We start from the raw sequence: 27928 nt of genomic DNA, 5'->3' as shown, positions 1-27928 counted from the left end.
GCAGACATAAGAATGCGGTAAAACACAAAGCCAGACATGGCTGGTAGACCCTAAGGGTCTTCCCATCACCGAGCAGGAGGTATGGAGACTCCGGCCTAATTCAGCTGCCTGTCTCACTCCCCTATGGGATGGAACGGGAATGAATACAAAGTAAAACATGAATGGGTTCCATTCAGGTTCAGGCAGATCCTTTGGCAAACTGGCCGTAGCATTGATGGGACATGCGTCCAGCACGTCAAGCACTTCAGGCAAGACAATTGGCAAGAGGGAAAGCTTTCGGCTTTTTTATTGCATCACAGCAACGCATGCAGTCATAGGACAGGTCCGCTTAGACTAGAGGAAAGGCTTAGAAGCGAAGGAAAAGTAAAGCAAGACGGGAAGAGTGAATTAAAAAGGTAAAGTCGGGAGAAATAATAAAGGAGAGAGAAGCTGTGTGCTGAAAGAGCTGAAGGCAGGGCCATGCACCTGACTGAGATCTACACACCTGAGGTGTACACACCTGCTCCCTACACTTGAGCTCCTCACTGAGCTATACCAGCTAATGGCAGAAAACAGAACAGAGCACAGACAAGCATTCCCATTAAAACAGAGGGATCGCAACGGCCTATCACTGTAGGTTGCTCCACCAGATTTGTAGGAACTCTCTACAGAGGGACCTGTGGACAGAAGCTGGTCAGAACCAAGGACCAGCATGTGCAATAGTCTAGTCCTTCCCTCACAAGAGGATCTTCTGCAAATCTTAACCTGTTCTGGCACCAAGCATACCCTTGGCCAGGGAGAATTCTTCATTGCGAAGAGCAGATACTGTCGTGCGAGTGGGTAGTTGTGTCTTTAACCAGCAGCTGAAGTCACAGCTAATTATTCTGCATGGGATTACTGGCTGACTGTGTGTCAGTGGGCAGTTATTCTCTGCCTTAAAAGACATGCGAGCAGCTCTGAGCTCCAGAGGCCTTCTGAGCGAAATGAGAGCGATGTGAGCGATGGCAGCAAAGTCAACACAGTGAACACAGACGGCAGTGCGGGACTGACCAAAAATTCTTTGGGTCCGAGAATAAACTGTGCATGGGGGTCAGCGTGGTGGGATGACATAAGACGGATATTAGGGCGGAGGGTGGCTCGACTGGCAATCAACAGCACACAGAGGAGTAGGGCGGACATGCAGATAGGTCAGAGGGCAGGAAGTAGACCAAACCCCCAGATATAAGGATTCACACCCAATGCTGCCGCCACAGATACTAAATTACTAGAGTGGAAAGTTGATGTTTGTGACATAAGGTGGCACAGCTAGACTGTCACATCTAGTAATTTTGTATCTGTAACTCATATCAGACATTAAAAATATGAGCAGAACTGTGAAGCACAAATAGGCATCTAGGTATGTTATTTGGCTCACAGTTGTTCATCTTAGCAGCCTTGCTGTAGGGATTTAGTGGTTCAAATAAGGCAAGAATTGGCCTTCTGAATGAAATGAGTATGAAAGGCTTTGTAAGAATGACTTAGTAATTTATACACAAACACACAAATGAACACACACCACTGCAGCTCAGAAAGCAATCAGAAAGTCACTTAAATCAGAGGCACTGTCCTGGACCTGATTATAGTTTAAAGCTAAGCTGTGACCTGTTAATTTAGTATTTTTTTGTCTAAGAAATTACTTTTTCATTTTTTTTTATATTTTGAAGAAAGCGCACTTGTACTCTGGAATGGTACGTAACATCTGTGAAAGGCAGTTAAAGTAATCAAATATAATTAATTGATTAATTAAACACTAATGAACAAACTGAAAAGTCTGGACAAACCACTGGCCGTGAAATAACAGTCATTTACAGTTCCAGCCAGCATGTCAATTCTGTTGACACTATGAATCAATGTGGAGGTTTGCATCCCTCACAGTGAGTCATTGTTTTTCCTTAGCTGTAGTTCATGTCAGCTGCCAAGATTGTAAATTTGATGATACGTAACTCACACCTTATGGAATTTATTTTAGTTTGGGATCGCTCAGGAAAAAAAATAAGAATTTAAATTTTGTTTGTGTCTGTAGCATAAACGCAGGTCAAACAGCACAGAGTAGACACACAGGTAAAGAGATTCTGATAGTTATACTTGCCCCTTTAATTTTCTAGGGAAAAGATTTGATGAGAACAATGATTAGACAGATTGGGAGATATGCAGACTCAAAGAGCACTTACAAATGTATTGAATTTGGGACAATCTAATACACAACAGTGTTACAGACATATAGATATAACAAGTGGATACACAACACAACACAGAATAATAGCTGTTAATATTATTCAAGTAACACGTAAGGGAACATTAAATTTATAGTGCTTCATGCAGGTCTGTCTCTTAAAATGTTATGAGTCTGTATTTTTGTGTCTTTGAATAAAGGTGTGGTTTGAGTATTATAGATTTGAGGTAGTGCATTTCCAGCTAGGTGGCTCACTGTGTTTGTATGTCTATACACATTTTTGCATATCAAGTAAAGACAGATGAAATAAATACATTTTATGGTCACCATATACACTTTTTACCAGTACAAAACACAAGAATAATAAGTAAACAGTTGTCTTGCAATAAATAAAGGTTTATTTTGAAGTCTGTCACTATATACTTTTGTGGATTATTAAGGGCTTAGGTTGTAACATATTAAGTGATTTATTTGCTTAGAGAAAAAGTGGCAAATGAACGGTAATATATGGATAACAGTATGGGGATAAAGGGAAGCTGAATTGGACTAAACTGATTCAGGACTCTGAAGGTGGGATTATTGCAAGACATTGTGAGAGTAACGGAGAAAAAGCTGTGAAGAGGGGTACTTACATTGACTTCAGCGATAGCGATATCAACAACGCTACCCACTACAATTAAGGCATCAAAAGTGTTCCATGCATCAGTGAAATAGTGCTGTGTCCAAGAGGAGGGAAGAGAAGAAGGGACAGGAATAAAGGAAAGAGGAGAGGAAAAGGAGAAGTTCAGTTTGGTGATTCCCATGGAATTGCACCAGTAGAGAACAGGCGTGTGAGGGCCCTTCCCAGTTTGCCACATGGCAGCTCGTCAAAGGAGGCAGTGTCACGTGGCAGAGGGACCAGAAAGACAGCTCACACCTAGTCTGATTTCTGATCGGAACCAAGAGCCCAGTAAGTGATAGAATTGAGGTTTCCCTGAGGGCATGGCCTCCAGCGAGCCCCGAGAGACAGCAAAGAACTAAGGACAACAGCTATAGTAAAGCACAGGTCCAGCGGTTTACTCCAGGAGTACAAGAGACGGCTGACAGTGGCTTCAAGCATTGTTATACTCACATCCATCTGGCCGAGGGTAATGTCTACAAGGCTCCCAACCACCACTAGGGCATCAAACACATTCCACGCTTCCCCAAAATAACCCTGTGTAATGTAGGAAGTGGTGGCAGCAGCAGACCAAATAGGAAGTGTGAGTCACAGAGGTTGTCAAAATGTTTCCAAACACGCAGCGAAGAGGCATATAGAAAGGAGCACCCAGAAGTGAACAGGAAATTTGGCCTTTTATGGGGAAGAGTGCCTTTACTGATCTGGGACCCTGGCAGGGGATGGGGAGTTCATAATAAACATATCAACGGCTACTCATATCGTGCAGAAGTTGTTCAAAAGATATTGAATGGGTCCAGGTGGCAGGGAAGGTAATCATCCAGAGTTCATTAGGTTAGACGTATAGGGACATCGTAGGAACATGCACGTAATTCTAGGAAGGGGCACGGCATGCGAAAAATGTTTCACAACAGAGGTAATTCAAGGGAAAGACAAACTAACCACACATATCAAGGTGACATTTTTGCCTGTAATGAGTGCATTTGTTCAGATGAATTATGTACATTTGTAATATGGCTTTATGGAGGAAACATCTGGGCATAAGCCAGGAAGTTTGGCGATTATCAGTTGTTGCTGCCCTGCAGCCTCAGCTGAAAATGCTCTCACAAAGGCAAACACACAGACACAGCACATCCCGGACTCTGCCACTGCACTACATCAACTTACAAGTGTGCGTTCCTTCTTTGGCACAAAGAGCTGTGACAAGATGTTACAAACTTTTTAAAGCTTACTTCACTGGTCCAATATCTCAATATCTTAACTAGGGCCTTTAGCTATGTCTGCTAGCTGTAATGGTGTCATGGTATTTATGCATTGCCCAATGCAACATGAAGCATTTCTGCGTTATGAAATCATTTGTAGGAATAAAAAGATTTGCAGCTGTCCTTCCATGTGAGACATCATGTAGCATACCTGAGGTTTATAGGCAATGATTTTAATGACCATCTCTACAGTGAAGACTGTGGTGAAGATCATGTTCAAGATGTCCATGACATGACTGAATTGCTCTGACTGGCCGTAGTGCTGGAGAGAGAACAGACAGTTTCCCCAAGACTGATGGCAAAGCACAGAAAACAATGCAGATCTGCACCTAAAACATCCCTGAGCAACTCTGATCTTCATCACTATCCAGTTACCAAAATACAGTTAAGTGAAAGTACTGGAATGCCAGTGAACTGGGCTAAAGTGAAAACTCTTGTGCTGACTGGCTGATGCAAACAGGCAAGACTTCTGTATCAAGAAGGCTGCAAAGGAAAGCAGATCTCACCTGCACAGCCAGGGACACTGTGTTGAGTAGGATGAGTACAAACATGGCGTACTCAAAGAATTCGGAGTTGACCGCATACCAGAACTTGTACTGGTAGGGATTCTTAGGAATAAAAAATGGTAGGGGAGTAGCCTTTAGGGCAAATTCCACACATTGACGCTGTGGTAGGATAAAAAAAAAATCATTAGCCATCTCACACAGGCATGTACACAACTATAAAAGCTTCCAAGATGCTTATATGACTCACAAAACAAACATATTAGCTCCAATATAGCTATCTAACATTTCCCACAGTATGTATTAATTACTTTCCTCTTTATTGTGACTGTTAGCATTAACCAAAATGAATGTTAATACTGGCTACTACTGGCTTTTCAGTTGATATTAGTGACATCAGCCATATTTACATGCATTGAGAGAAACTATCACATGCCGCTAACTTGTCAAGAAATGGTTATGCAAACCCGGGCACATAATCAGAGTCTGACCTGGTTTTTATCCAGCTCACAGTTTTCATATTCTTTTTCACCCTGCTCCTGGAAGGTGACAATGACGAAACCCACAAAGATGTTCATCATGAAGAAGGCAATGATGATGATGTAGATGATGAAGAAGATGGAGATTTCCACACGGTAATTGAATTTTGGGCCCCTATTCTCCTGGTAGGAATCGATGGCCTTGTAGAGCAAACTGAAAGGAGGCAGGCACACAATAACACACTTGGCCAACAGAGGGCAGCAGAGACCTAAGGTCTGTAGAGTGACAGCTCCCTGGTCATCCACACAATTTGTGCATTTATAGACATACCACTATGGTGTGTGCCAATCTAGGGATCACTGCGAATATAGTAAGTATGTGCATGCGTCACATATGTACATGCATGTCGGACCTGTGCCTGTGTGTTTATGTAAGTATGTTTCAGTCCAATCCTTACTCTGGCCAACCCTCGAAGGTGGACACAGTGAAGAGTGCCATCATGGCCATCAAGACGTTGTCAAAGTTGAAGTCGCCGTTGACCCACTGCCTCTGACGAACTAATGGCTTGTTCAACTCCCCATCCTTGTACATAATGAAGGTTCCCCTGTGAAGAGGCAGTCTTATAGCTCAGCCCACTAAAAGCCAGACTTAGCAACCACTGACATCAGGAAATGCTATTGGATGGTAACGACTATTAAGGCCCATACCATGAGGCTGTCAGACTTACTTGCACTCCTCTGGAGTTGTCTTTATCTCATCTGTGCAACTGAAGAATTTCCCCTGTAAGATACAGTAAATGGGCTGATGCTAAACTTGAGGCTTTGTCCCCAAAAAAAGCCTCAGGGATGCTTATCAGGTCAAAACTGCAAGCTTTATATACTGACAGTGACTTTGCACTGACCTTGAAGAGCTGCACTCCAATGCAGGCAAACATGAATTGCAACAGCGTGGTGACTATCATGATGTTGCCAATAGTCTTGATGGCCACAAACACACATTGAACCACATTCTGTAAATTGAGACAGGCAAGAGAGGTGGTTAGGGGTGTGCTTGTTAACAGACGTGTGGCTCTGTGGGGTTAGGTCTAAGATCAGAAGGTGACTGGTTCAAATCCTATGGGTGGCAGAATTGTCATATCACCAATGTGCCATTGATCAATATGCCTAAACCTGAAAAATATTCTACGGGTGCTGGATGAATGCCCAATCTTGTGCTCTGACCCCAACTTTAGTTCTCACCTGTATTTATGTTTATATTTCAAAGAAATGCAAGACAGGATAAGCAAACTATAGAATTCTTTTGTACCTGTACTCGTACAATGACAAAGTATTATTTGATCAAGGAACTGGCTTTGAAATGAGACTTGTAGGTCCCCTGTGAATTCCTTGCCATAATATTGTGGACCATAAAGGCACTTGGATCACTGTGTGCTCTGTGTGCCTCAGGATGGGGAGCTCATGCCTTGAGGCCTTTGGCTCTGTTGATGGCTCGTAGCGGCCTGAGGACTCGCATGATACGCAGAATCTTCAACCCTGACACCGCAGAAGACCTGCCAAACATACACTGTATCAAATGCAGGAAAGGGTAATGGCCGTTCACAGTCCACAGCAGTGTCGCTCGAAGGTCCATCAGATCATTAGAGTGATCTGATTTACGATTGTCAAAGCTTCTCCTGTTTCTGAAGTATGGCAGCTCTTTGCACCTTCATATTACTGGATTTATGGATAGGTCATGGTACAGGAGATACTTACTGGAACATGAAAGATATCAGCGACACTCCTACGACAAGAATGTCCAAAAGGTTGAAAGGGCTTCTGCAGAAAGCACCTTCATGAAGAAAAGCCCCAAAGGTTGTCATCTGTGGAATAAGGACACAAATATAAGGGTCCAGAGTGTGTCTCAGTTAGAGCATGGTCCAACAGAAGTCCCCATAATGACATATGCCATTTCACAGCCTCTTCTAGACATACACTGGATGAACTATGCTGTAAATTTTTTAAATCTCAGCTTGGAACTTCACTGCAAAGGATACCCAATGTTCCCTCTGAGTTGCTAAACCTGGGCTTCACTTAACATGAATGTGTTACTGAGTTATTCATTTTGCTATGAGCTATTCCAAGCAAAGGTCATGGCTATGGGGCATGCGATTTGTCGCTAAGCTAACGTGATGCCACTGAATCAATACCAAGTCCTGAACTAATTACTTTACTGTCTTGGCATTTTAAGTGTGTTTTAAGCACACTCTAGTTTTATGGCAATTAAAAGCTAACGATTTCGCATCACACTTCAAACACAGCAGGCAGAGAACAGAGAGTGAAATAAACGACGTAAAGAGTCACCAAGTGGATATAAGTAACGTGAGCAGCAGAATCTCTTCAGTAACTCAAGGGGTCATCTTCAATGATACACACATCTCTGCTAAGGAGGTTTTGCTGCCCAGTGCTGTTAATGGTGTAGTCCATTTAAATCCAATTACCAGTGAGGAGAAAGTAAGAAAGCCCATGCTGTAACCATAAAGCTAGACAGAGGTGAGCCCCCTCTTTTACAGCTACATGGATAAATGTCAAAAAAACTCTACAGTCTGGTCCTAGAACATTCTGCCAAAGCAATAACGTTCAGGCCAGAGTGCAGCCAATGGTCTGTTACTTCCATCTAAGAAGAGTATTTATATAGATTTTTCCTCTGCAATAGTGCATCTATGGTTTCAAAAAGTATGGCATCAGGTCCAGCCTGAGTCACTGACAATGGCCTGGCAGACCACACAACTTTTGTTCCAAGCACTGTGCCAGGAGGGGGCGCTGGTGTACTGAATTAAAAGAGGTGCCACGGCAAGTGAGAAAGCAAGCCAGGTTCCACTGAGAGCAGGTGACATGAAGGAGTATGCAGCATGGCCCTCATTGTAAAAAACGGTTACCTTCAGCATGATTTCAAACGTAAACACACTAGTGAAGACATAATCAGCATAGCCTATGATCTGGAAGGCAATCAAACAGTTAAATGGTTACTACACAAGCACTGGGATCACAAGACAGAACCAGGGAAAGAGCATTTACCTTCAACAGGATCTCAACAGTAAAGATTGCCGTGAAGGCATAATCAAGGTAACCAAGTATCTGAAAAAGCAACACACACATTTCACAAAAGTCCAGAGAAGAGGTTACAGGAAAATGTCCCTCTGATGGAAACAAAAAGGGGCTGTGAGAATATTTTAACATGAAAGTGAATGCACTACAGTACTGGAACGTTAAATAAAAATGCCAATTCCATCCTTTCTCTGTATTGGCTTCACCCAGCTAGGGGCCACCAATCCTCAAAAAAACACATAGATGGGGTTTAGATAACTATCAATCCAAAAAGGATTTGTTAAAAATGATAAACAAGAGAAAAAGAAAAACAAGATAACAGGTATAGAACATCAGTTGTATGCATTATGATATCTATAAACAAAAAAGGTATTCCATAACAAAAAAGATATTTTTCTGTAGTACTGTGTACTGGTATTCTTTAGAGAAATCATTTACATTAGAGAAGCTGTTTGTCATTTTTGGGCATTAGTGGTATTTTAATAAGAAACATTTTCACATTAAATTACATTACAGTTACTTGGTACTGCATCATTACAGTGAAAATGTGAAGATTCTAACACTGTAAATGGAGAATATCAGAGTACTCACAATGTTCCTCCCAGAGTGGCTGCGAATAGGATCTTCAGCTGCCAGGGAGGCCGAGCTCAGCATGATGAAGACGAGGATGATGTTGGTGAAGACTGGGTGATTGATGAGCGCGTGGCATGCCACCCGAATCCTGATCACCAAACAAGTGTCACCATTAGAGGATGGCAAATACACTCATTTTGTTTACAATAAATGGATCAGAGGAACATCAACAGAGCAATCAACTTACTATGCTATTTTTAAATATTATGATACTAACTCAGATGTTATTGCGTTGATCTGCTGTAACGTCCATTAACTTTTGATTGCAAAATACCCAGATTTTAAGTGTAAAAATTTGCTTTCATTTGTAAAAATATGCAAAACGTTGCAAAAGTTCCTTTCTGGAAAGAAAGGTCATCCAGGCAACTGAATAAAAAAAAAAAAAAATTAAAACGTAAGCACTGTTTCAGATACTCAGTGCTTCTAAAACTGGCCCATCAGATAACTTGCCATCCCAGAAAAATATCAATGAAATAAAATTTTCAACCCATGAACAAAATAAGCTGTATTTTATAAAGCTTAATGTCTGCATGTGAACTTATTGACTGAACACCAAAGAAATACCGGTAAAGGACCAATCTTATCACCTTAATTGGGTATTAATAAAACACTTGTCCCAAACAACAAAGATTATTGTGATTGTCTTGATGGAGACTGAGTACTACATTTAATGAATATGAATTACATACAATTAGTAAAAAATTGAAAACCCAAATTATATCACAAGTAAGATGCTGAGCGTCAAAACAAACACTGCATAATCTCATATTTGCTGAAAACTAAACAGACCCCCATATAAAACAGTGACATACAATATCACTGTAAGAAACTGATATGGTGGCATAGCTCTACCAAGTCAGTAGCACCAGTGAATTAATTGGTTTTATGGCTACGGAGTGGTACTCAGTTCTTGTTTGCAATATAACTCATCTACAGTTTGTTTTACCAGCCAAAGGTGGTCTAGTATGAAAAGCAAATCACTGTACAGTACAATCCCATTATAACAGACTTTAAGGGATCTGGCAAAGGACTGTTATATCCAAAGTACGTTATATCCAGAGTTGCTGTATGCCCAGAACACAACTACATGCCACTATTTACTCATGCCACACCCCAGCAGACACACGTGTGGTATAGATTATTATATTGTACATGTAGTAATCCAACTTTACCTGACTGTTGGAAGTACATATGGCCTATAAGTGGTTATACATGTACAGTACAGTAGTAACCTTGATGTATCTGCACTGGATATCACCGGCACGACACGCGCCTTGTAGGCGGAGCTTCCATGTCTATTATAGCTGAACAAAACTACAGCTAAAAGTGACCCTGGGAGCCAAACTGTTTGTCCGTTATAAGCGAAATTCTGTTATATGTGAGTCTGCTATATCCGATGCTTTTTTCTGCGTGTTCATAAAGGCGCTGGGCCAGGACCAGTGGACCTCGTCCGTTATATATTCCGATGTAAGCGAGTCCACTATAATGGGATTTTACTGTATTTAAATTTCCAAAGAGGGTAAGGAAGGTTGCCTTACAAATGGTTAAGTGAAATATCACCAAACTGGGTAAATAGAGAAGAGAAGGCCCTGAAGGAAAACTAGGTGGCACTGTAGGCTCACATCCCCAGGGATGAGGGTTCGAATCCCACAACAGTGTGTGAGTGTGTGTGTGTGTGTGCGTGTGGAGTTTACATGTATTTCCTGTGTTGTGCAGGTTTCCACTTGGTTCTAAAGTTTCCCCCCACAGTTTAAAAATCTATGGCGTTATGTTAGTGTGTATTTGTACACTGCAATTGACTTACAATACATGTGGTGAGGACAGACTGAACACATACAAGCTGCACACCCTTTGTGCCTGAGGCAGAACAAAACCCACGTGTCGTCAACCTTGAGCCAAAATCTGAGCACAGTCAGTGGGCTGCTGTCAGAAGCACATCTGTTCGTGATGTTGGTGCATCACTCTTGAATCCTGTAGGCTCTAGGTACCTTGGGTACCCAGGAGGGCTTTTTTCAAGCTGTGTGTCCCCTGATTAGTACTCTTTTCCATGTAGTTGTCCTTTTTTGTGCATGTTCCACTTTAGCTGTCACCTTCAGCATATGTGATACTGAAGCTTCCAATTCTACCGGTAATGACTCCAAACTGTTTTTTGCCCAGACACGTACTTGTATAGAGTAATCAAGGGCATTGGAAGGGTATGAATACCCTAGAATATTCATTGGTCCTAAAGATTTGTAGGGGCCCACAAATCTAACATTTGGGGACTGATCACCGAAGTCTACTAAGGGAGCCTGAAGTGACATTTTTCCAGGGGGCCCAGAACTTCTGATTATGTCCCTGATGGTAATTTATTACTATTTCTGGAACTTTTCAGAACTGTCACCATAAATATAGTGGGGGAAAATGTTTACTGTACATTTTATTCAAAATATGGAATTTTGAAATGTTATTACACTATTGTACTTTACTGTACACCAAATAAAGAGATAATCACAAGCAGTATGTTGAATACATCACCATAGCTAACTGTCTGATAAAGATTTCAAACACATATTCACAGTTGGGCCCTAGGCATGGTCCTTAACACCCAGTTGCTTCCTCAACGTGTGAGTGTCTGCTTTCTCCAAAAATAATCATGTCACTTTGAATGAAAGCACCGGTTAAATAAATAAAAATCTAAACGTAAAATGGGTTAAAAGCCGAATAGTGACAGTGCTTTGCCAGCCATCAGACTTGAACAAGCTACCATGGGCCCTAACCCACAGAACCATACACCACTATCATGTTTGCTGAACAAATTCATGTTAAGTTCCCCATTTAAACATGCAACAGCAGGACCCTCCAAAGTCATACTGTTATGCATTGCAGGATATAGGACATAGGAGCAGGAGTCGGGGAAATACAAAACAAGTTTTATTATAACAAGAAACAGACTAGGAAGTAATGGGATCATGAGGGAACACAAGCAGGGAATAGCACACGGGCTAAGAGGGACAGCAACATTAATGTCAGAACTGGGAAACATAGGACTAGGAAGCACCTACAAAAACTAACAATGGAGAAAATGAGAAGCAGCTGGAGTGCATCAAACAAGGGCAGGAACGAGAGGTAAGACAAATGCATAACAGGTGCGGCTCATTAGAGCCACATTAGGGAGAAATGGGGGGGGGGGGGGCAGATAGGCAAGGCATAACACGTACAAATAAATGTCCTTAACCAACACACCTTCTATGTGTACCAGCGTACATAGAAAGGTTGTGATTTCTTCTGTACTCACGGATTGGTGTTGCTAAATATGAAGAATGCAGTTGGCTCAGGAATAGGGGTAATCTTCTCCGCCCTGACCAGGTCTGCAACGCGAGGCTTTGGCCCGGGTGGAAGACCTGTCTCATATTTGTCTCCTTCCTCTTCCTGCAACAACAAAGTAAAGACATGTTACATGACTAACGTTCACTTCGACTACAATGGACTCAGGAATAAGCACAAACATCCACACAGAGAGTCCCACTAACATACCTGTCCTTCACCGTCATCCTCCTCACTGTGGAGAAAAGAAACCAGTTGTGAGACTGACTATAACGTAACAGTAGTCAATCAGTATGAGAGAAACATATTCCAGTTGCTGCCACAGGGTCCCTACTATGGAATTCTCTTCTCTTCCTTCTTTCCACCCCTTGCATCTGCCAGGTTGTCCACGGCAATGGCCAAGAATACATTCAGCAGGATATCTGTTGAAAACCATATTTAAGGAAAAACCAATTTGATGTCTTTGCATTGCACCTCAAACCCCTGACCCAGGTTCAAACTCTGTCTCCAGGACCAACAACCCAAGGATACAGTTTCCACAGATGAAGAGGACAACAAAGTAAAGGCAGACGATCATCCCTGACCCTGGACCACCAAATGCCATAATTCCATCATACATAACAGTGTTCCAATCTTCACCTGTCAAAATCTGCCCACAAAACAGCACAGGTTAGTCTACAACCTGCACAACAGATCAATATAAAAACAGAAATCAGGCTACCGATGCTCTTAATGTAGACAGACTGATTAGTTTCATGACTGGACTGAGCATCCATTATGGGAAACCTATCCTAACTCATTCAAAGCCCATGAAACGAACCAAATATACACTGGAGTTCATCTAAACAGGACACTATTATAATAAACGCAATTTTCAACCTGTCCTTGAGCTCATCACAAATACACCCTCCATATCAAGTTCAGCCAGAATGCAAATAGAACCCAACACACAGATCTCCTGTCTAGAGGTACAGCTGGACCGAATGCAAGGACTCCTCCCGTCTCAGAACTCAGTGGAAACCCAGAAGTGCAAACCCAGGATCACCTGGAACACTGTGAGCAGAGCCTGTGGGAAGTTATCAAAGGAGCTCCTCTTCTTCTCCGACTCGTCAAAGTTGAACTTGCCTCCAAACACTTGCATGCCCAGCAGGGCAAATATTAGGATGAAAAGGAAGAGCAGCAGCAGCAGGGAGGCGATGGATTTCAGAGAGTTGAGCAAGGAGGCCACCAGTATGCTGAGTGCCTCCCAATGGCTGTGGACACAGGATGGAAGAGGGATAAAAGGCAAGCCACTCTTAGACCAGTCTCGTAAGTATGGCGTTCACACGCTTTTGAGCAAGTACAGGACCTTCTACCATCCTGTTGGTCATAGAGAGCAACTAAGGTCTTATTTCTTAAAAAAATCTGTCACACATGCCACCTGCATAAAAACACTAGCTATGTCACTCATTCCTTTATAGAGCCCAAGAGGTTTCATATTATCTTTTGTTGTATTCCACCACCAGAAAACCAAATAGAAGAGCAATTCAACCCCATGTATAGTTCATTTGCATAATATTAGGATATTTTTGTATATTGTTTATATGATTATATATATATTGTTTGTATATTCAGTTCTTTGTACCATAAGAGCCTTTTGTAATTTTGGTATTGTAATATTTGTAATTTTATTAGGATATTGCTTATATATTGTGTGTGTGTGTAATATATATATATATATCCTATATATATATATAATATATATATATATATATATATATAACATATATTGGTTGTCTATTGAGTTCCTTGTATTAGAGCCATTTGTAATTTTGGTAATTTATTTGTTATTGGTATTTTAACTTGTTAATTATTTTCTTACCGTCTAGGAGCAGCTGTAACCACATAATTTCCTCAGGGATCAATAAAGTATTCTGAATCTGAATTTCCGACATTAACTTAGTCCATTTTGTGTTGTTTTTGAGGTCAGACCACCAATGACCTAAATTCAGGTGCTCTTCAGTTAAGCCCTTCATTAATTGAATCACGTTTGCCAGTGATGGAATGGAGTTCCAAGACCTGGGTCTCTGAGCACCAAACTGTCCCAGGCCAACAGAGACCAAAAGCAGCTGAGTGGAGCCGACCCCGAGCTGTGGTGGGCGTACCGTGTGACCTTGAAGATGCGCATCAGGCGCACGCAGCGAAACACAGAGATGCCGAGCGGACTCATGATTCCCTTGTCCACCAGGATCATTTCAGAAATGCCGCCGAAGACCACAAAACAGTCAAAACGGTTGAACTGCGAAACGAAGTAGGCCTGAAAGCCCAGGCTATACATCTTCAGCAGCATCTCGCACGTGAACATCGACAAAAGCACCTTGTTGGCTCCCTCTGAAAGGAAGGACATTCATTGTTAGCACTACTATGCTGCATCTGGTATTTCCATCCACTACTGCAATGCACTGATTACATTACAAAGACTTTTACAATATAAATTCTATGTACAGCAGCATTTCCTCTGTCTGCAAATTTATCTCCTCACAACCCAGATCAGGATAAGCAGTTGGAAGATGGACAGAATGACATCTTCGTCTATTTACTCCCTGAATCAGGAATGACTGGTCATCATTTTTTTCCCCCTAATATATACCTAGTTCAATTGAAATTCTCACCCTGTATTTGCGATAGCCACTCTGGCTGGTTGTAATGCTCTGTGCAGATTGTGAGCGTGTTGAGAAAGACCAGGACGATCACCAGCCAATAGCAGGCGACTGATTTGACAGCAAACCTGCACCTTTTGCGGATGAATCGGTTCCAGTGACACACTTTCCGACTAGGAAAAAAGAAAATGAAAAGTGATATTGGCGTGGGTCACTACAAAAACACAAACAGACAAAGGACTGACAGAATGCCTAAATATGACACTCTTCTACTTGTGTATATAGTTGTCTGCATTGCTTCTTTATCTTTAGCGACATTTGGCCCTATTTTACACCTGGGGCAAAGTGGCGCCAGGCACAAGTGTTTTTGCTAGCATGAGCCCAACGCAGTTGTCATTTTTCTGTCCAGTATTCATGCCTTTTAAACAGCAAATGCGCTTCTGTCACAAAAGAGCAGTACAGTCAGCTGCTTTAATTTTAATCAGTCTCCAACCTTTTTTTCTCAAACTGCCCCCGATGGACTTTGCTTTTAATCATCCACATGAACTAATCTAAGTGTGCAAATGTGTAAAAGTGAAGCATTACCGCACGTTGAGTATAAACCTATAAACCTGCTCTGAAACTCCAATTTTCTGTCTGTCTTAAACTGAGGGGGAGTCAGAAGCGTTGTTGGCACATTGCACATTGATTTTGTGAAAGACCATTAATGTATACATCAAAATATTTTAATTAGTCTATGTTATAATGGGTAGTCTCAGGATTTTCAACCAGTGGAGCTGCATGACATTTACGGTTCATTAATAGTATGGCCTTTTTGCAGATGTTTAACGTAAAATAATTAAATACTTTGCAATCAATTTTGTCCCGCTCCCACATCTCATCAGTCTCCCATTCCCATCCACAGAGGAAAAATACGTTTAGTTTGACTTTGCTTATTTTCAGGTAAAGAATAAAGACAAACCGGAAGCCTCAATAAATAGGCTACATTCAACATTTAACAGTTAAAACAGGATACGTTTTAGACATAATAGCATTTTGTTGCATTTGTCACAAAAATAGGCAAGTGGTTCTCATTGTGGTCACTTACAATGACAAGGACTGCCAAATATCTGATTTACTCTTATTTAGTCTGACTATGTCCATACATTTTTAAAGGTAACATTCACTCATGAACATAAATAATAGTTTGATATAATAGCAAAAAAATGAGCAATAATTATTTATTTTGATTCTTTTCCTGCTTCCACAAACACACCAGTCAAGGGTCAAAATATCACAAATACAAACACAGAAACACACACACACACAGAAATACACACACAAAGAAACACACACACAGAAACACACACACACACACAGAAACACACATACACATACTCACTACTTAAACATATTAAAACTACTTTAAGTGTGTGGTATTTTGAACCAGTGTCAGACATATATACAATACCAACAGTTATGACCTTATTTCAGAAATTGCAAAACCAAGCACACAGTAAACCTCCTGTACTGACCCGAAGTCTGACTTTGAAAACTTCTTACTGCAAAAATAAAGGAGATGACATTGTTAGAGTCAATGAGACAGCTGGAAAAAGCATGATAAAGTAATGGTGCACGCTGTGTTCCTGTGTTGCAGTATGCAAGCATATTTACCCTTGGGATTAATAAAGCAGGTCATGAATCCACCCATCCACCCACCCACCCATCTTTAGGTGCAGTATTCAAAGTGCATTGCAATACAGGAGAAAATATCATGAAGGACGAGTGTGGAACCTGATAGCTGTGTGCAAAAGTGGCTGAGGCAGGGTCTTAACTCACCACAGGGACCCACAGCAAGTTGCCTTCTTATCATGCTCCGATTCCCCATCTGTTGGTGAAGAAAGAAAGTCTCTAGTCATCCTGGGGGTGGGGGGAGGATAACCCTTTACTTAGATCACACTGGAGTCATTGACACCGTCCAGGTCCCTCAAGGAGACATAGAAACTGCGGTAACTGAAATCGTAAACAACAACAATGTCACCTGATGATGATGCAACTATGCTAATGCCTCTGAACCTTAGTGCGGCCTTTGACAGTTGTCACTTTAGCGAACTACTTTAATAAAGTAAAGACCTGGATGAGTGAAAACTGTCACTAAATGCATAGAACACCGAGGCTCTGTTGTTTGGAGGCAACTCTGCAGCTATGAATGCTATAATCTCTGCACTCCACTCTGAGGGGCTGAACTTTTCCCTAGTTGATTAGAGTATCATAATGCTCTGTTATCTAGGAGCATACACTCCACATTAAACACCTCACCTTATATTTAAAATGCAGCAGCATGAATTCTCATCAGGAGCAGGAAGTTTGAACACATACTCCCTGCTCTTAGGTCCCTTCACTGGCTTCCTGTTAAGTTCAGGACTGACTTCAAAGTTCTCCTACGTACATATAAGGCACTTAAAGGTCTGGAAACTGCCAAGCGAATAGAATTACTTCAAGTGTACAAGCTACATTGTCCACTCAGATCACAGTACGCAGGTTTTTTTGTCATTCCACATATAAAGTGCCAGTAGGTGGTAAAGTGTTCTACTACAGAGCCCTATATAGTGGAATGGTTTGCCAGGCTATGTTTGGGATGCTGAACTGATCTCAGTATTTAAATGTAGACTGAAGACCTATTGCCAGTTTAGCTTACCTGCAACACATATCGTAACTATAGCTGCTGGGGCTTCTGCACGTGCCATTTTCATCTACTATGCTTGTCCATTAAGGTGGCTATGCACCTTCTGACCACCCATATTCTCAGCCTTCCTTCCTACATGTCCTGCTAGTGTCTGATAGTGACTGGGGTAGGTTCAGTCCCATGGAAGGGTGACATCGTGGTTGACTTACAATCTGTAACATTGTGGGTAAAGACTTCACCGTACACAGGCCGGCATGGAGAACAGACTCGTTGAGGGACTGTGGACCCTTGACAGTTTACACCTTGCTTTTAGCAAATAAGCCCATTCATTCTGTTTCAATAATGATAGTATGCCCAAGGGTGGGGGGCAGGCTGTTGATCTTGGACCCCCAGAGGATTTTTTTTCTCCCCACTAGGGAATTTTTGGGGGCGGCATGGTGGTGTAGCACTGTTGCCTCACACCTCTGGGACCCAGGTTCGAGTCTCCTCCTGGGTCACATGTGTGCGGAGTTTGCATGTTCTCCCCATGTCGTCGTGGGGTTTCCTCCGGGTACTCCGGTTTCCCCTCATAGTCCAAAAACATGCTGAGGCTAATTGGAGTTTCTAAATTGCCCGTAGGTGTGTATGTGTGAGTGAATGGTGTGTGAGTGTGCCCTGCGATGGGCTGGCCCCCCATCCAGGGTTGTTCCCTGCCTCGTGCATTGCTTGTTCCTTGCCCATTGCTTCCGGGATAGGCTCCGGGCCCCCTGCAACCCAGTAGGATAAGCGGTTTGGAACTTTTGGTTCCTCTCCTTCATTGTCATCTTTCTTTCTTTCTTTCTTTCTCATTGTCATAATGATGGTGTAATGTACCACAACACACCCATATAAAGCGCCTTGGGCGACTCTGTTGTGAGAGTATATAAAAATAAATGGAACTGAACTGGCACCACAATCTACCCATCAGTCATCACCAGTCAGCCCCACAACATTACCATTAGTCATCACCATACAGCTCCACAACATTACCATCAGTCACCACCAGTCAGACCCACAAAATTACCATTAGGCATCACCAGACAGCCCCACAACATTACCATCAGTTACCACCAGTCAGCTCCACAACATTACCATCAGTCACCACCAGACAGCTCCACAACATTACCATCAGTCACCACCAGTCAGCCCCACAACATTACCATTAGTCATCGCCATACAGCTCCACAACATTACCATCAGTCACCACCAGTCAGACCCACAAAATTACCATTAGGCATCACCAGACAGCCCCACAACATTACCATCAGTTACCACCAGTCAGCTCCACAACATTACCATCAGTCACCACCAGACAGCCCCACAAGATTACCATCAGTCACCACCAGTCAGCCCCACAACATTACCATTAGTCACCACCAGTCAGACCCACAACATTACTATTAGTCACCACCAGTCAGACCCACAACATTACCATCAGTCACCACCAGTCAGGCCCACAACATTACTATTTGTCATCACCAGACAGCCCTACAATATTATCATCAGTCAGTACCACAATCTAATCATCAGTCATCAAAAGCTGCATAGGTTAAAAGCTGGTTGATCTGGCATGTCATGCAAAAAACTCTGTTATACACATGCATCTGTGTCTCATATAGAAAGAAGGGATATGTAAAAACTAATGAATTTACCACAGGATCAATAAAGGGCCACTATTCCAACCTGGATTCCTCCTTATGTAAGGGCAAGGGTTTAGAGTAAATGTGAACGTGGAGCACAAGTATAGCTCCTGATAAGATGGAGACCTTGGTATGTTTCTGCATGTAAGCTAGTCTATGCCTTGGTGTCTTTATGCGTGATTAGAAGTGGTACAAAAAATAATCTGTGCATGTATTTCTGTGTACGCCCTGCTAATGCAACAAGCAGAGATTTTATATTTCCATGAAAAGACAGAGGATGTGTTAAGTATGAGGTGCTCAAAGGTGACTGTTTGCATGGGAGAATTACTTTAGGACAGGGAAACTCTTAGTATCACAGTGACATCCCATGGTAATGTCATCCGGTTGTGTTATTGCCCCAACATCTGGCAGTGCTGGCCTACTGAACTCAAACTGAGGCTTAAACAGCAGACCCAAAACTCACCTCCTTCCAGGCACTGAACAACCTTTGCTGCAGAGGACCTTTTACAGTACAATACACCTGGATTTCTGTAGCTCACCTGGCCTTCATTTTCATGTTTGACTTCTCAGAGGATACTCTCCTACCTTATCATTTCTCATCAGTTTCATGAGTAGCCAAGCATTTCCAACTTTTTTTGCAAAAGATCTTAAAATACGAACATTATGAGGAAAAAATGTGAACCCTGTTTAATTACCTGGAACTGTGTAGATTTTTTTTGTAAAATATGGTCTGACTTTCATTAAGGAAAATACAGTTTATTAGTTAAATTTTTCAGTGAATTTATTGATAATTCTTATTTATGAAACACATACAGCATGTTTCTGGGCTGAAATTTGTCCCACTAGAACCTGAATATGAATAGTGCATATCTGAATCTGCAGGTGTTGCATTAAAAAAACTGAATCTGAATTTATTAGCTTGAATCTGAATTCCAATAACTTGAAACTGCATTTATCCTGCCTGGAAAATGTGACGCCCTATACTTACAAATTCACTTCTCCCAATTCAATTTCAGTTTGCAAATTCAATTTCAATTCAATAAAAAAATATAAGGTAATCCATGCAGGGAGAAGAAAGTACAGATTCTGCATGGGTTCCACTGAAATAAAGGTAGTTGATTATGAGAAAGACCTCGGTGTGTATGTTGATGCTTCCACGTCCCACTCTCACCAGTGTTGGGAAAGCAATAAAAAAAGGCCAATAGGATGTTGGGTTACATCTCAAGGTGTGTGAAATTTAAGTCAAGGGAGGTGATGCTACGATTATACTGTATAATTCCTTTGTAAGACCCCACCTTGAATATTGTGTGCAGGTTTGGTCACCATACCTTAAGAAGGACATTGCTGCCTTGGAAAGGGTGCAACATAGGGCTACGAGAATGTTTCCTGGTATTAGAGGAATGTTTTACGAGGTTAGCTAAGCTAAATCTGTTTAGCCTCGAGCAAAGGAGACTAAGGGGGGACATGATCCAGGTATATAAGACTCTAAACGGTCTGGATGCTGTTCAGCCAAATGGCTATTTTAATATTAGATTAAATACTAGAACTCGTGGCCATAAGTGGAAATTAGCGTGAGAACATTTTAAAATGAATTCGAGGAAGCACTTCTTTTACACAGTGTGTAGTTGGAATATGGAATAGTCTTCCTGCTAGTGTAGCGCAAGCTAAAACCCTGGGTTCCTTTAAATCAGAGCTAGATAAGATTTTAACAACTCTTGTAAAGTTCTCCCCAAACGAGCTTGATGGGCCGAATGGCCTCCTCTCGTTTGTAAATTTCTTATGTTCTTATGTTCTCAATATCTGTCTGACCTTCCCTACACTCCAGCTTGCACATTAAGATCATCGGGCTCCAACCTTCTTTGTGTACCTAAATTCAGATTATGCTTTATGGGTGGCAGGGCATTCTGTGTGACAGCAGCTAATGCACTTCCTCACAGTCTGTTAACGTTTTCAAGCATCAGCTGAAAACTCATTTATTTCAGGAATGCTATAATGTGTCTACCAGTACCTAACATTCTCATTGTCATTGTTTTGCTGTTGCTCTGATCCTGTACATGCGTTGCTTTATTGTATTATTGTTTGCATTGTAAAGCATCGTGGAGTGTGAGAAAGCCGCTATATAAATAAAACCATCATCTCACTTGCCTCCACCAGGTCAACAAATGCATCTTCCCAAAGCTGCATATTTTTTATAAGATGCAAAAATCTCAGGTTATTATTACAACAATTATTTCCATGTCTAAAAAGCATAAACATTTCCTGATTTCATTGTATATATATGCATAAGGCTGACCAGAGTGGTAATGGTAGAAATGTGCATCGTCCTGCCTCATTCCCCCGGAGACTACATCTCCCACCCTATACCAAGGCATGCAGGGCCATTCGATCACTGCTGAGAGGTGAACCAGAATGGAAATTCCCCTATTCGGATGCACAAGCGCTCAAGCAGTACTCACCCCGCTTGGATGGATCGTCCTCTGGGTCGATGTCCTCAGCCTGGGTGATCCACTCCAAGTAACCCTTCAGGTCTTCGTCAAACTGCTGCTCCTCTCGAATCCTCTGGAAGTCTCCACGGGCCACGTTCTTCTCACGCTCCTTGGAGAACTCTCTGTACAGAGTACAGGGCAGATCACTCCATGCACAAGCCACATTCTCACATTCCTTGGCTAACTCTCTCTACAGAGCACAGGACCAATCACATAATGTAACTTGTTCAACTTTAAATGCTGTTTTATTCTTTGATTCATTTCTTCAGTCACTCATTGACAGTGTTGTGCAAGTTTACTGAAAATCAGTAATTGGTTACGTCATTCATAAGTAATTCAATGACTTTACCATTTGCTGCATATAAAAGTAATTAGTTACTAAGGAAAGGAACTTTTGTGTTACTTCACTTCTCTTATTAATGCATACATACCCAGACAGCACATACATATTGCTGAGACATTGGGGTAGGATCAGAAGATCATTAGATGATTGCTTTGCATTTAGTCCAATTAACATTTATTTGGATAGTCTGTCTACAGAGAGCATACAGAGTATTTGTAACATTTCTTATTCGTTGAGATTCAACAATTAATGACATTAGTTAAGTGAGTAGTCAATTTCAATTAATGTCAAGGTCAGTGCCATCTGATTCTTTCCCAAGTGTTTCGTCCCTGTTTGGCCAGCAGGTGTCACTGGCCAGTCTGTTCCTTCCTCTCTCTTAGACCTAAATCTCTAGTGTGTTTTCCAGCTCCCCAGAATGCTGCATAGATCAATGGGTTGTGTGTGTGGCTCAAAGGCTAAATCCCCCTGGTCATGGCCAGCCTGATCTTTTGTTTATTTTATTCGTAGCTTTTGGTTTTGTTTTCCTAAGTCTTGGCTTTGTGTCCCTTTGTATAGCCTACCCTACCCTGTCTTATTGGTTTAGGTTTTGCTAGATCATAGCCTTTAGTGTTTCCTTGTGTAGTTGCCCCAGCGCTGTTTAACGATCCCTAGTTTCCTTTCCTTGTTAATTGTATTCCACCTCTAGCTTGTTGTCCCATGCCTTTTGTAATTAGTTAATTGAGTTATAGTTCCTAACTGTCTTGTGTCATGTCTCGTTAGTTGTAGATTTAAGTGCCCTGTTTCTGATCCTTAGCTAGTCATTGTATTTGTAGATGTTTGTAACGGTCTGTTCAGCTCTGTTCCCTAGTTCTGTTCCCTAGTTCTGTTTATGTTCTGATTTCTTTGATTCTTTTTCTTATAATAAACTCTTTTCACTGCCTTCACCATGCCCTGCCATAACAATAAAATTATTCTTAGAATATGTACATATGTTCATGAATCATTCCACAAACTCTGTACACTGTGTGTTCTGTTAATAATCTACAGAAACAGCTGAATTGTTGAACTAAGTTGTTCAAATACTACAAATACTATGTAAGCAGATCTTCCAAATAAAGTATTACCTTAAATTATTACTTGCACTAATGTGTGTTTCGGCAAGTGCATTTTTAAATATATACACACTATATATAGCATGACCCTAATTTGGGATATATAGCCTAATTTGGAAAAATAACAACAAGCTAAATGTTGCATAGTTAACTCATTAACATCATGTTGCTGTTGAAATGCATTCTACAACCATCAGGGGAATGTCATCAAATCAATATTTGGTAGTAATGTCTCTGCGATGTTGTGCAAGTGAGCAAATTACTTCCTAGAGATGCTTTGCTGATGGATTTTAAAGCATCGCAGAGACATCGTGCCTATGCATTTATGCTGTCTGGGTAGTTATATTTTAGTGTTGCTTCTATGACAATGAGACATAACTCCCATAATATTTTATCTATCACTATACCTAATATCACCCATTCATTGAACCACCGTAAGGTCAGCCGAGGTCAGATCATAAACAGGAAATTAGGGTAATAGGCTGCATTTGTCCAGTAATATTTTCATGCAAGACATAAGTAATGAATTACAACCCCATTTAAATTTCAGCACTTTTAATTGCATTATTTAATTTGAAAAGGTAATTAGTTACATTACTGATCAGCAAAAGTACAGTCAGTCCTGCTACAATATGTTCCTGAAAAACCTTATGTTCACTAAGATTACATACTAAAATACATATACAAGTATATCCAATGGGAAAAATATGGTTGGGGGAACGGAGAAGGTTTTGTAGAGGAAGCCCTACTTTTAAGAATAATTTTGTAAAATAAAAACTGTATAACTACATTTAGCGCACTCTGTATATCATAAACATCTTCTGTGGGTTTTATGAGTCTCATGTGAGCCGCTTCCACAGTACATGCCAAACTTGCTGACCTGTCAGTTGCCAAGACTGAAGAGTAGTGAGACACCACCATGCAACTGGGCATGTACACAACACAGATACAACAGTTTATGGTTTTAGCATACAGTTCAGGCACTGAAGGCAACATGGCTACAGATAGTCTACAAAACGAAAATGTAAGTGAATAAAAAAAGGTTGCTATATGTTTTATATGATAATTTGTTAAGTATTTTTAAACTTTTAGAATGTAAGACTTTGAGCTGTGTGGATGTACAACAAGTTAAATTCTTTTAGATTTGAAAACCGGTTCGATCGATCCACTGAAAATAACCTGTTTAAAAGAATCTTAAAGGTTTGAATTGAAGAAAACTGGATTTCTTATTTTTTATTTTCTTGAAGATGTTTCACCTCTAATCCGAAAGGTTTCTTCAGTTCTAAAAGTCTGATGGGGAGTTCCAGGTACTTATCTAGTGGGGTCGTCACCCTGAAAGTGGTCGATGGCACAGGCTTCTGTCCAGCAGGACATTAGGGTCACTTGGGGCAAGGTGTGGATCAAGGTGTGAAAACCTTGGTTCCACCTGAACCAAGGTGTGAACCATTTACAGGCAGTTGCCCTTCACATATAAATTGTCTGGGGAGGGATCTCAAGACTCCATTATAGGCAGCTGATTACTGGTCTCTTAAGCCTCCACCTCTGTTCAGTGATGGTCGTTCCAAATGGACATACATGGGCTCTTATTCCCCTCTCAAACCATCTGTCTTTGTCCAAAATGTACACACTTGTATCTTCAGAGGAGTGTCCCTTCTCGTTTAGATGCAGATGTACAGCTCAGTCTTGTCTTGATGTGCTGGCTCTCCAGTGTTGTGCCATATGTCTGTGGAGTGGTTGCTTGGTCTCCCCTATGCATAAGTCCTCACTGCATTGTGCAGCATACACCACATTGCTCAGCTTGTTTTTAGGAGTTTTGTCCTTGGGATGAACCAGTCTCTGTCTGACGGTGTTGCTGGGTCTGAAGGGCACTGGGATTTTGCGCTTGGAGAAAACTTTCCCAGACAATCCTACCGCATATGAGACAACAATGTTGTTCCACCTGTTCTGTTCCTCTTTGATTGATGCCTGAGGTTTATTTTCATGTCTCTTCACTGCCTTGATAAAGGCCCAGTCTGGATAACCACATCTCCTCTTGAAATTTGCAAAATTTTTCTGTCCCTTCCTTCTTGGAGGAAACTTTCTCTGTCTGGTGATGTAAGGTCCTGATGACTTCAAGTTTGTGTTCCAGGTGGTGATGAGAGCCAAAGAACAGCTACTGATGTGTGCGTAGGTTTTCTGTAAAACCTACTGAATCCATATGCTCTGTGAAAGCTTCTACTTCTTGGCTTTTGATCTTGACCCAGGTGTCGTCCATATATCTAAACCAGTGGCTTGGTGTCATTCCACTGAAAGAGCTCAAGGCTTTGCTTTCCACTTCCTCCACATACAAAAAAAAAAAAAAGTTGCCTTCGATTCAAGCCCTTCATGTCCTGGAACACTGAGAACCTACACAGACAGGCTAAATGAACAATGAGTTCTAGAATCCGACATCACTGTTGTTCACTTGGATAGTTGTTTTTGAGTGCAAGCAGTGTTCCTTGTTAAGACCATATGGCATAATTCATGTAAGGCTTTTCTTGCTGACTGAAAATCAAGCAAATACAAATGTGATTCCACATTGTGTTGGATTTGGGTGCTAATATATCAATTGCATTAGAACAGATTTGAAGTGTTGTACATGTTGTAGCAGATCTTACTGTAGTGGAAGTACAGTAATGTGTTGTAATGCATTACTATACGCGCTACTACCAACACTGTTCATTAACTTGTTCCTATGTTCTTCCTCCCTGTGCCAGGTCATTCATTCAAACAGCTAAATTGCTTGGTAGGCTTTGCGCTGCTGGTTAACCTACCTTTCGCTGTCATAGTTCATGTTTAAAGGTGAACCCACCAAAAACTAAAAGCTGTCAGAACAAAACCACATATACTTCGGACACCCCTACTTCTCCCACACCCCCAAACTCTAGCCTTCACATGCTCTCCTCACCTGTCATCTCCAATAAAACTTTATCAAAAGCCCAACTTTGTGTGATTTGTCACAATATAAACAGGTTACCCAGATCTGCATCTGTGGCTATTCTCTTATGTGCCACCACTAAGCATCGTTCCGAAAGCAACTATATCAACATTGTTCTGTTCGTCATTAACGTATCATCTTCAAACTGTATGTCCAGTATAAGGTCACAGGGTTACCTGAGCACAATGCGGAGTTAGACCCTGGATGGAATGCTAGCTTATCATAGGGAATACACAGCCACAAACTTGCACATCAAGAACAATTTGGAAAAGCCAAATTATTTCATTGCATGTCAGTGAAGGTGCAGGGAAGGAAACTGGGGTACCCAGAGAAAATACAAGCCAATTCAATGACAGCATGCACATATACCGTTCACATACAGCAGCAGCAGGAATCAAAGCCATGGCCCATCATACATATCTAAAGTAAATAGCATTTTAGGTATTATAAAGCATTAATCATTTCCACAAACACTCCTGGACATTTCTGTTCTGTGAAGCCTGGACTGATGACAGCTGGAAATCATCTGTATTCGTTTTATCCTAATTTCAGCACATATAGTGTAGATTCTTGATTAGTCTGCTATTCCCTGCCATTTATGTTTCTAATTCACTAATCCTTAAAACACTTGACGTTACTGAAATGTAAGAAATAGGTTACATGACGGCACTAATTTGGAATTGTATGAATTGTATTAGATGGCCAGCTACTGCCTGTGATTTACAGACCTGGGGAGTAAACATATATATATTTTTTTTTCAAAAGTACCCCCTAATTAGGATCCACAAGTGATCACATCTCTTTTTAAATCCAATTAAATGCATTAATATTTTTTTGAAATATATAGAATTTTCACAGAATTTTCACTGTTTCAGTTAGATATGAAATCTAGACCCTCTTTTGTTTCAGGTCAGTACTAACATACTTTTCTCCTTACCAAGCAGACATTCAGAACAGTATGTCCTTCTCTGACCTTGGCTGACACGTAGCGTAGAGTATGAAATCCAAGTATTTGTGAGTCAACAGAAAGCAGCATGATTCAGGGTGGATGCATTTTTCATCCCTGTGGCCATAAATCCCCACCAATGTACTGTACCTACTAAAGTACTGGCCTAATAAAGTCCAGCCAGGTCCCTTTAGAATTAAGAGAGCCAGCTAGGCTTAACTATAGTGACTTTAAGTGTAATATTTAAGTTCTTCATTAAAGCCCCATAACCTATTTTTGCCATCTGTCCTTTCCACTGTGGCAACCATCTCTTGAAAACAGACCAACTGTAAAAAAATACATTAAAATTCGCTTATCTTGAAAATGTGCACAGTACTTAGTGAGATTATTTCAAAAGTACATGTAAACATTTTACAGGCTTCTGAATTTATGCGTGCACAAACAAAGCACATTGCACCACACAAAGAGCACACAACACAGAATATGGTTTGGGAGAATTGGACTCCTGTGCCCAAGTACTAGTTACTTGGATAATGTCGATTAAGATCTGACAGACAAGTACCGCGGTATTCCGAGTGGTTTGAATGTACACTGGCCGTTCTTTCTGGTTACATTCAAAGTGATTTATAGCAGAGCTCCAGCTTGGATAGGAGGCCATTTATGTTTTAAAATAAATAAAAATAAATAAAAAAAATAAAATAAAATACAACAGTGTTGAGGCTTCAGGCCTGTGTTCTGCTGTTCTGACAAGAAGGTAAAAATCAACAAATGATACAACTACCAGATGTCAGCTATCCCAGGATGGGTTAAAAGGAACAGATTTATTTTTTATTTTTTTGCTGCCCTACTAAACTTTTCACCTCATCTGCACCAAGAAAGTACACATTGAGCTCTGAACTACATCTGATATTTCTGTCTTGGTGCAGAAGACGTAGGTGTAACATGGATATGATTTAATATTTGCTTATCAATAGCCCATGAAGAATACGACACAAGGCAGGAGATACCATGGATGGGATGCCAGTCCACAC

The 27928-nt window shown here is 41.1% G+C and overlaps 1 protein-coding gene across 5 annotated transcripts in view; it reads right to left on the bottom strand.

Moving 5' to 3' along the window:
• LOC125746973 (voltage-dependent L-type calcium channel subunit alpha-1D-like) overlaps positions 1-27928 on the bottom strand; it is a 75775-nt gene that overhangs the window by 15666 nt on the left and 32181 nt on the right. For 3 of the 5 annotated variants that reach the window (XM_049021574.1, XM_049021576.1, XM_049021577.1), the window contains exons 9-29: positions 21532-21683; positions 16571-16619; positions 16267-16293; positions 14765-14925; positions 14258-14483; positions 13159-13366; positions 12645-12762; positions 12448-12535; positions 12324-12348; positions 12085-12218; positions 8766-8895; positions 8145-8204; positions 6843-6949; positions 6553-6640; positions 5993-6100; positions 5819-5871; positions 5549-5695; positions 5103-5304; positions 4615-4773; positions 4260-4370; positions 2824-2907 (exon numbers count right to left, since the gene is read on the bottom strand). In XM_049021574.1, the coding sequence (XP_048877531.1) occupies positions 2824-2907; positions 4260-4370; positions 4615-4773; positions 5103-5304; positions 5549-5695; positions 5819-5871; positions 5993-6100; positions 6553-6640; positions 6843-6949; positions 8145-8204; positions 8766-8895; positions 12085-12218; positions 12324-12348; positions 12448-12535; positions 12645-12762; positions 13159-13366; positions 14258-14483; positions 14765-14925; positions 16267-16293; positions 16571-16619; positions 21532-21683 (2437 nt within the window). Of the gene's footprint in view, positions 1-2823; positions 2908-4259; positions 4371-4614; positions 4774-5102; positions 5305-5548; positions 5696-5818; positions 5872-5992; positions 6101-6552; positions 6641-6842; positions 6950-8005; positions 8066-8144; positions 8205-8765; positions 8896-12084; positions 12219-12323; positions 12349-12447; positions 12536-12644; positions 12763-13158; positions 13367-14257; positions 14484-14764; positions 14926-16266; positions 16294-16570; positions 16620-21531; positions 21684-27928 lie in introns of all 5 variants that reach the window. The other 2 variants (XM_049021575.1, XM_049021578.1) reach the window with 1 other exon arrangement.

The sequence above is a fragment of the Brienomyrus brachyistius genome, chromosome 8 (assembly GCF_023856365.1).
Source record: "Brienomyrus brachyistius isolate T26 chromosome 8, BBRACH_0.4, whole genome shotgun sequence".
NCBI lineage: Eukaryota > Metazoa > Chordata > Actinopteri > Osteoglossiformes > Mormyridae > Brienomyrus > Brienomyrus brachyistius.
The sequence above is the reverse complement of the archived record's forward strand: the minus strand, read 5'-3'. Positions and strand labels throughout refer to the sequence as shown.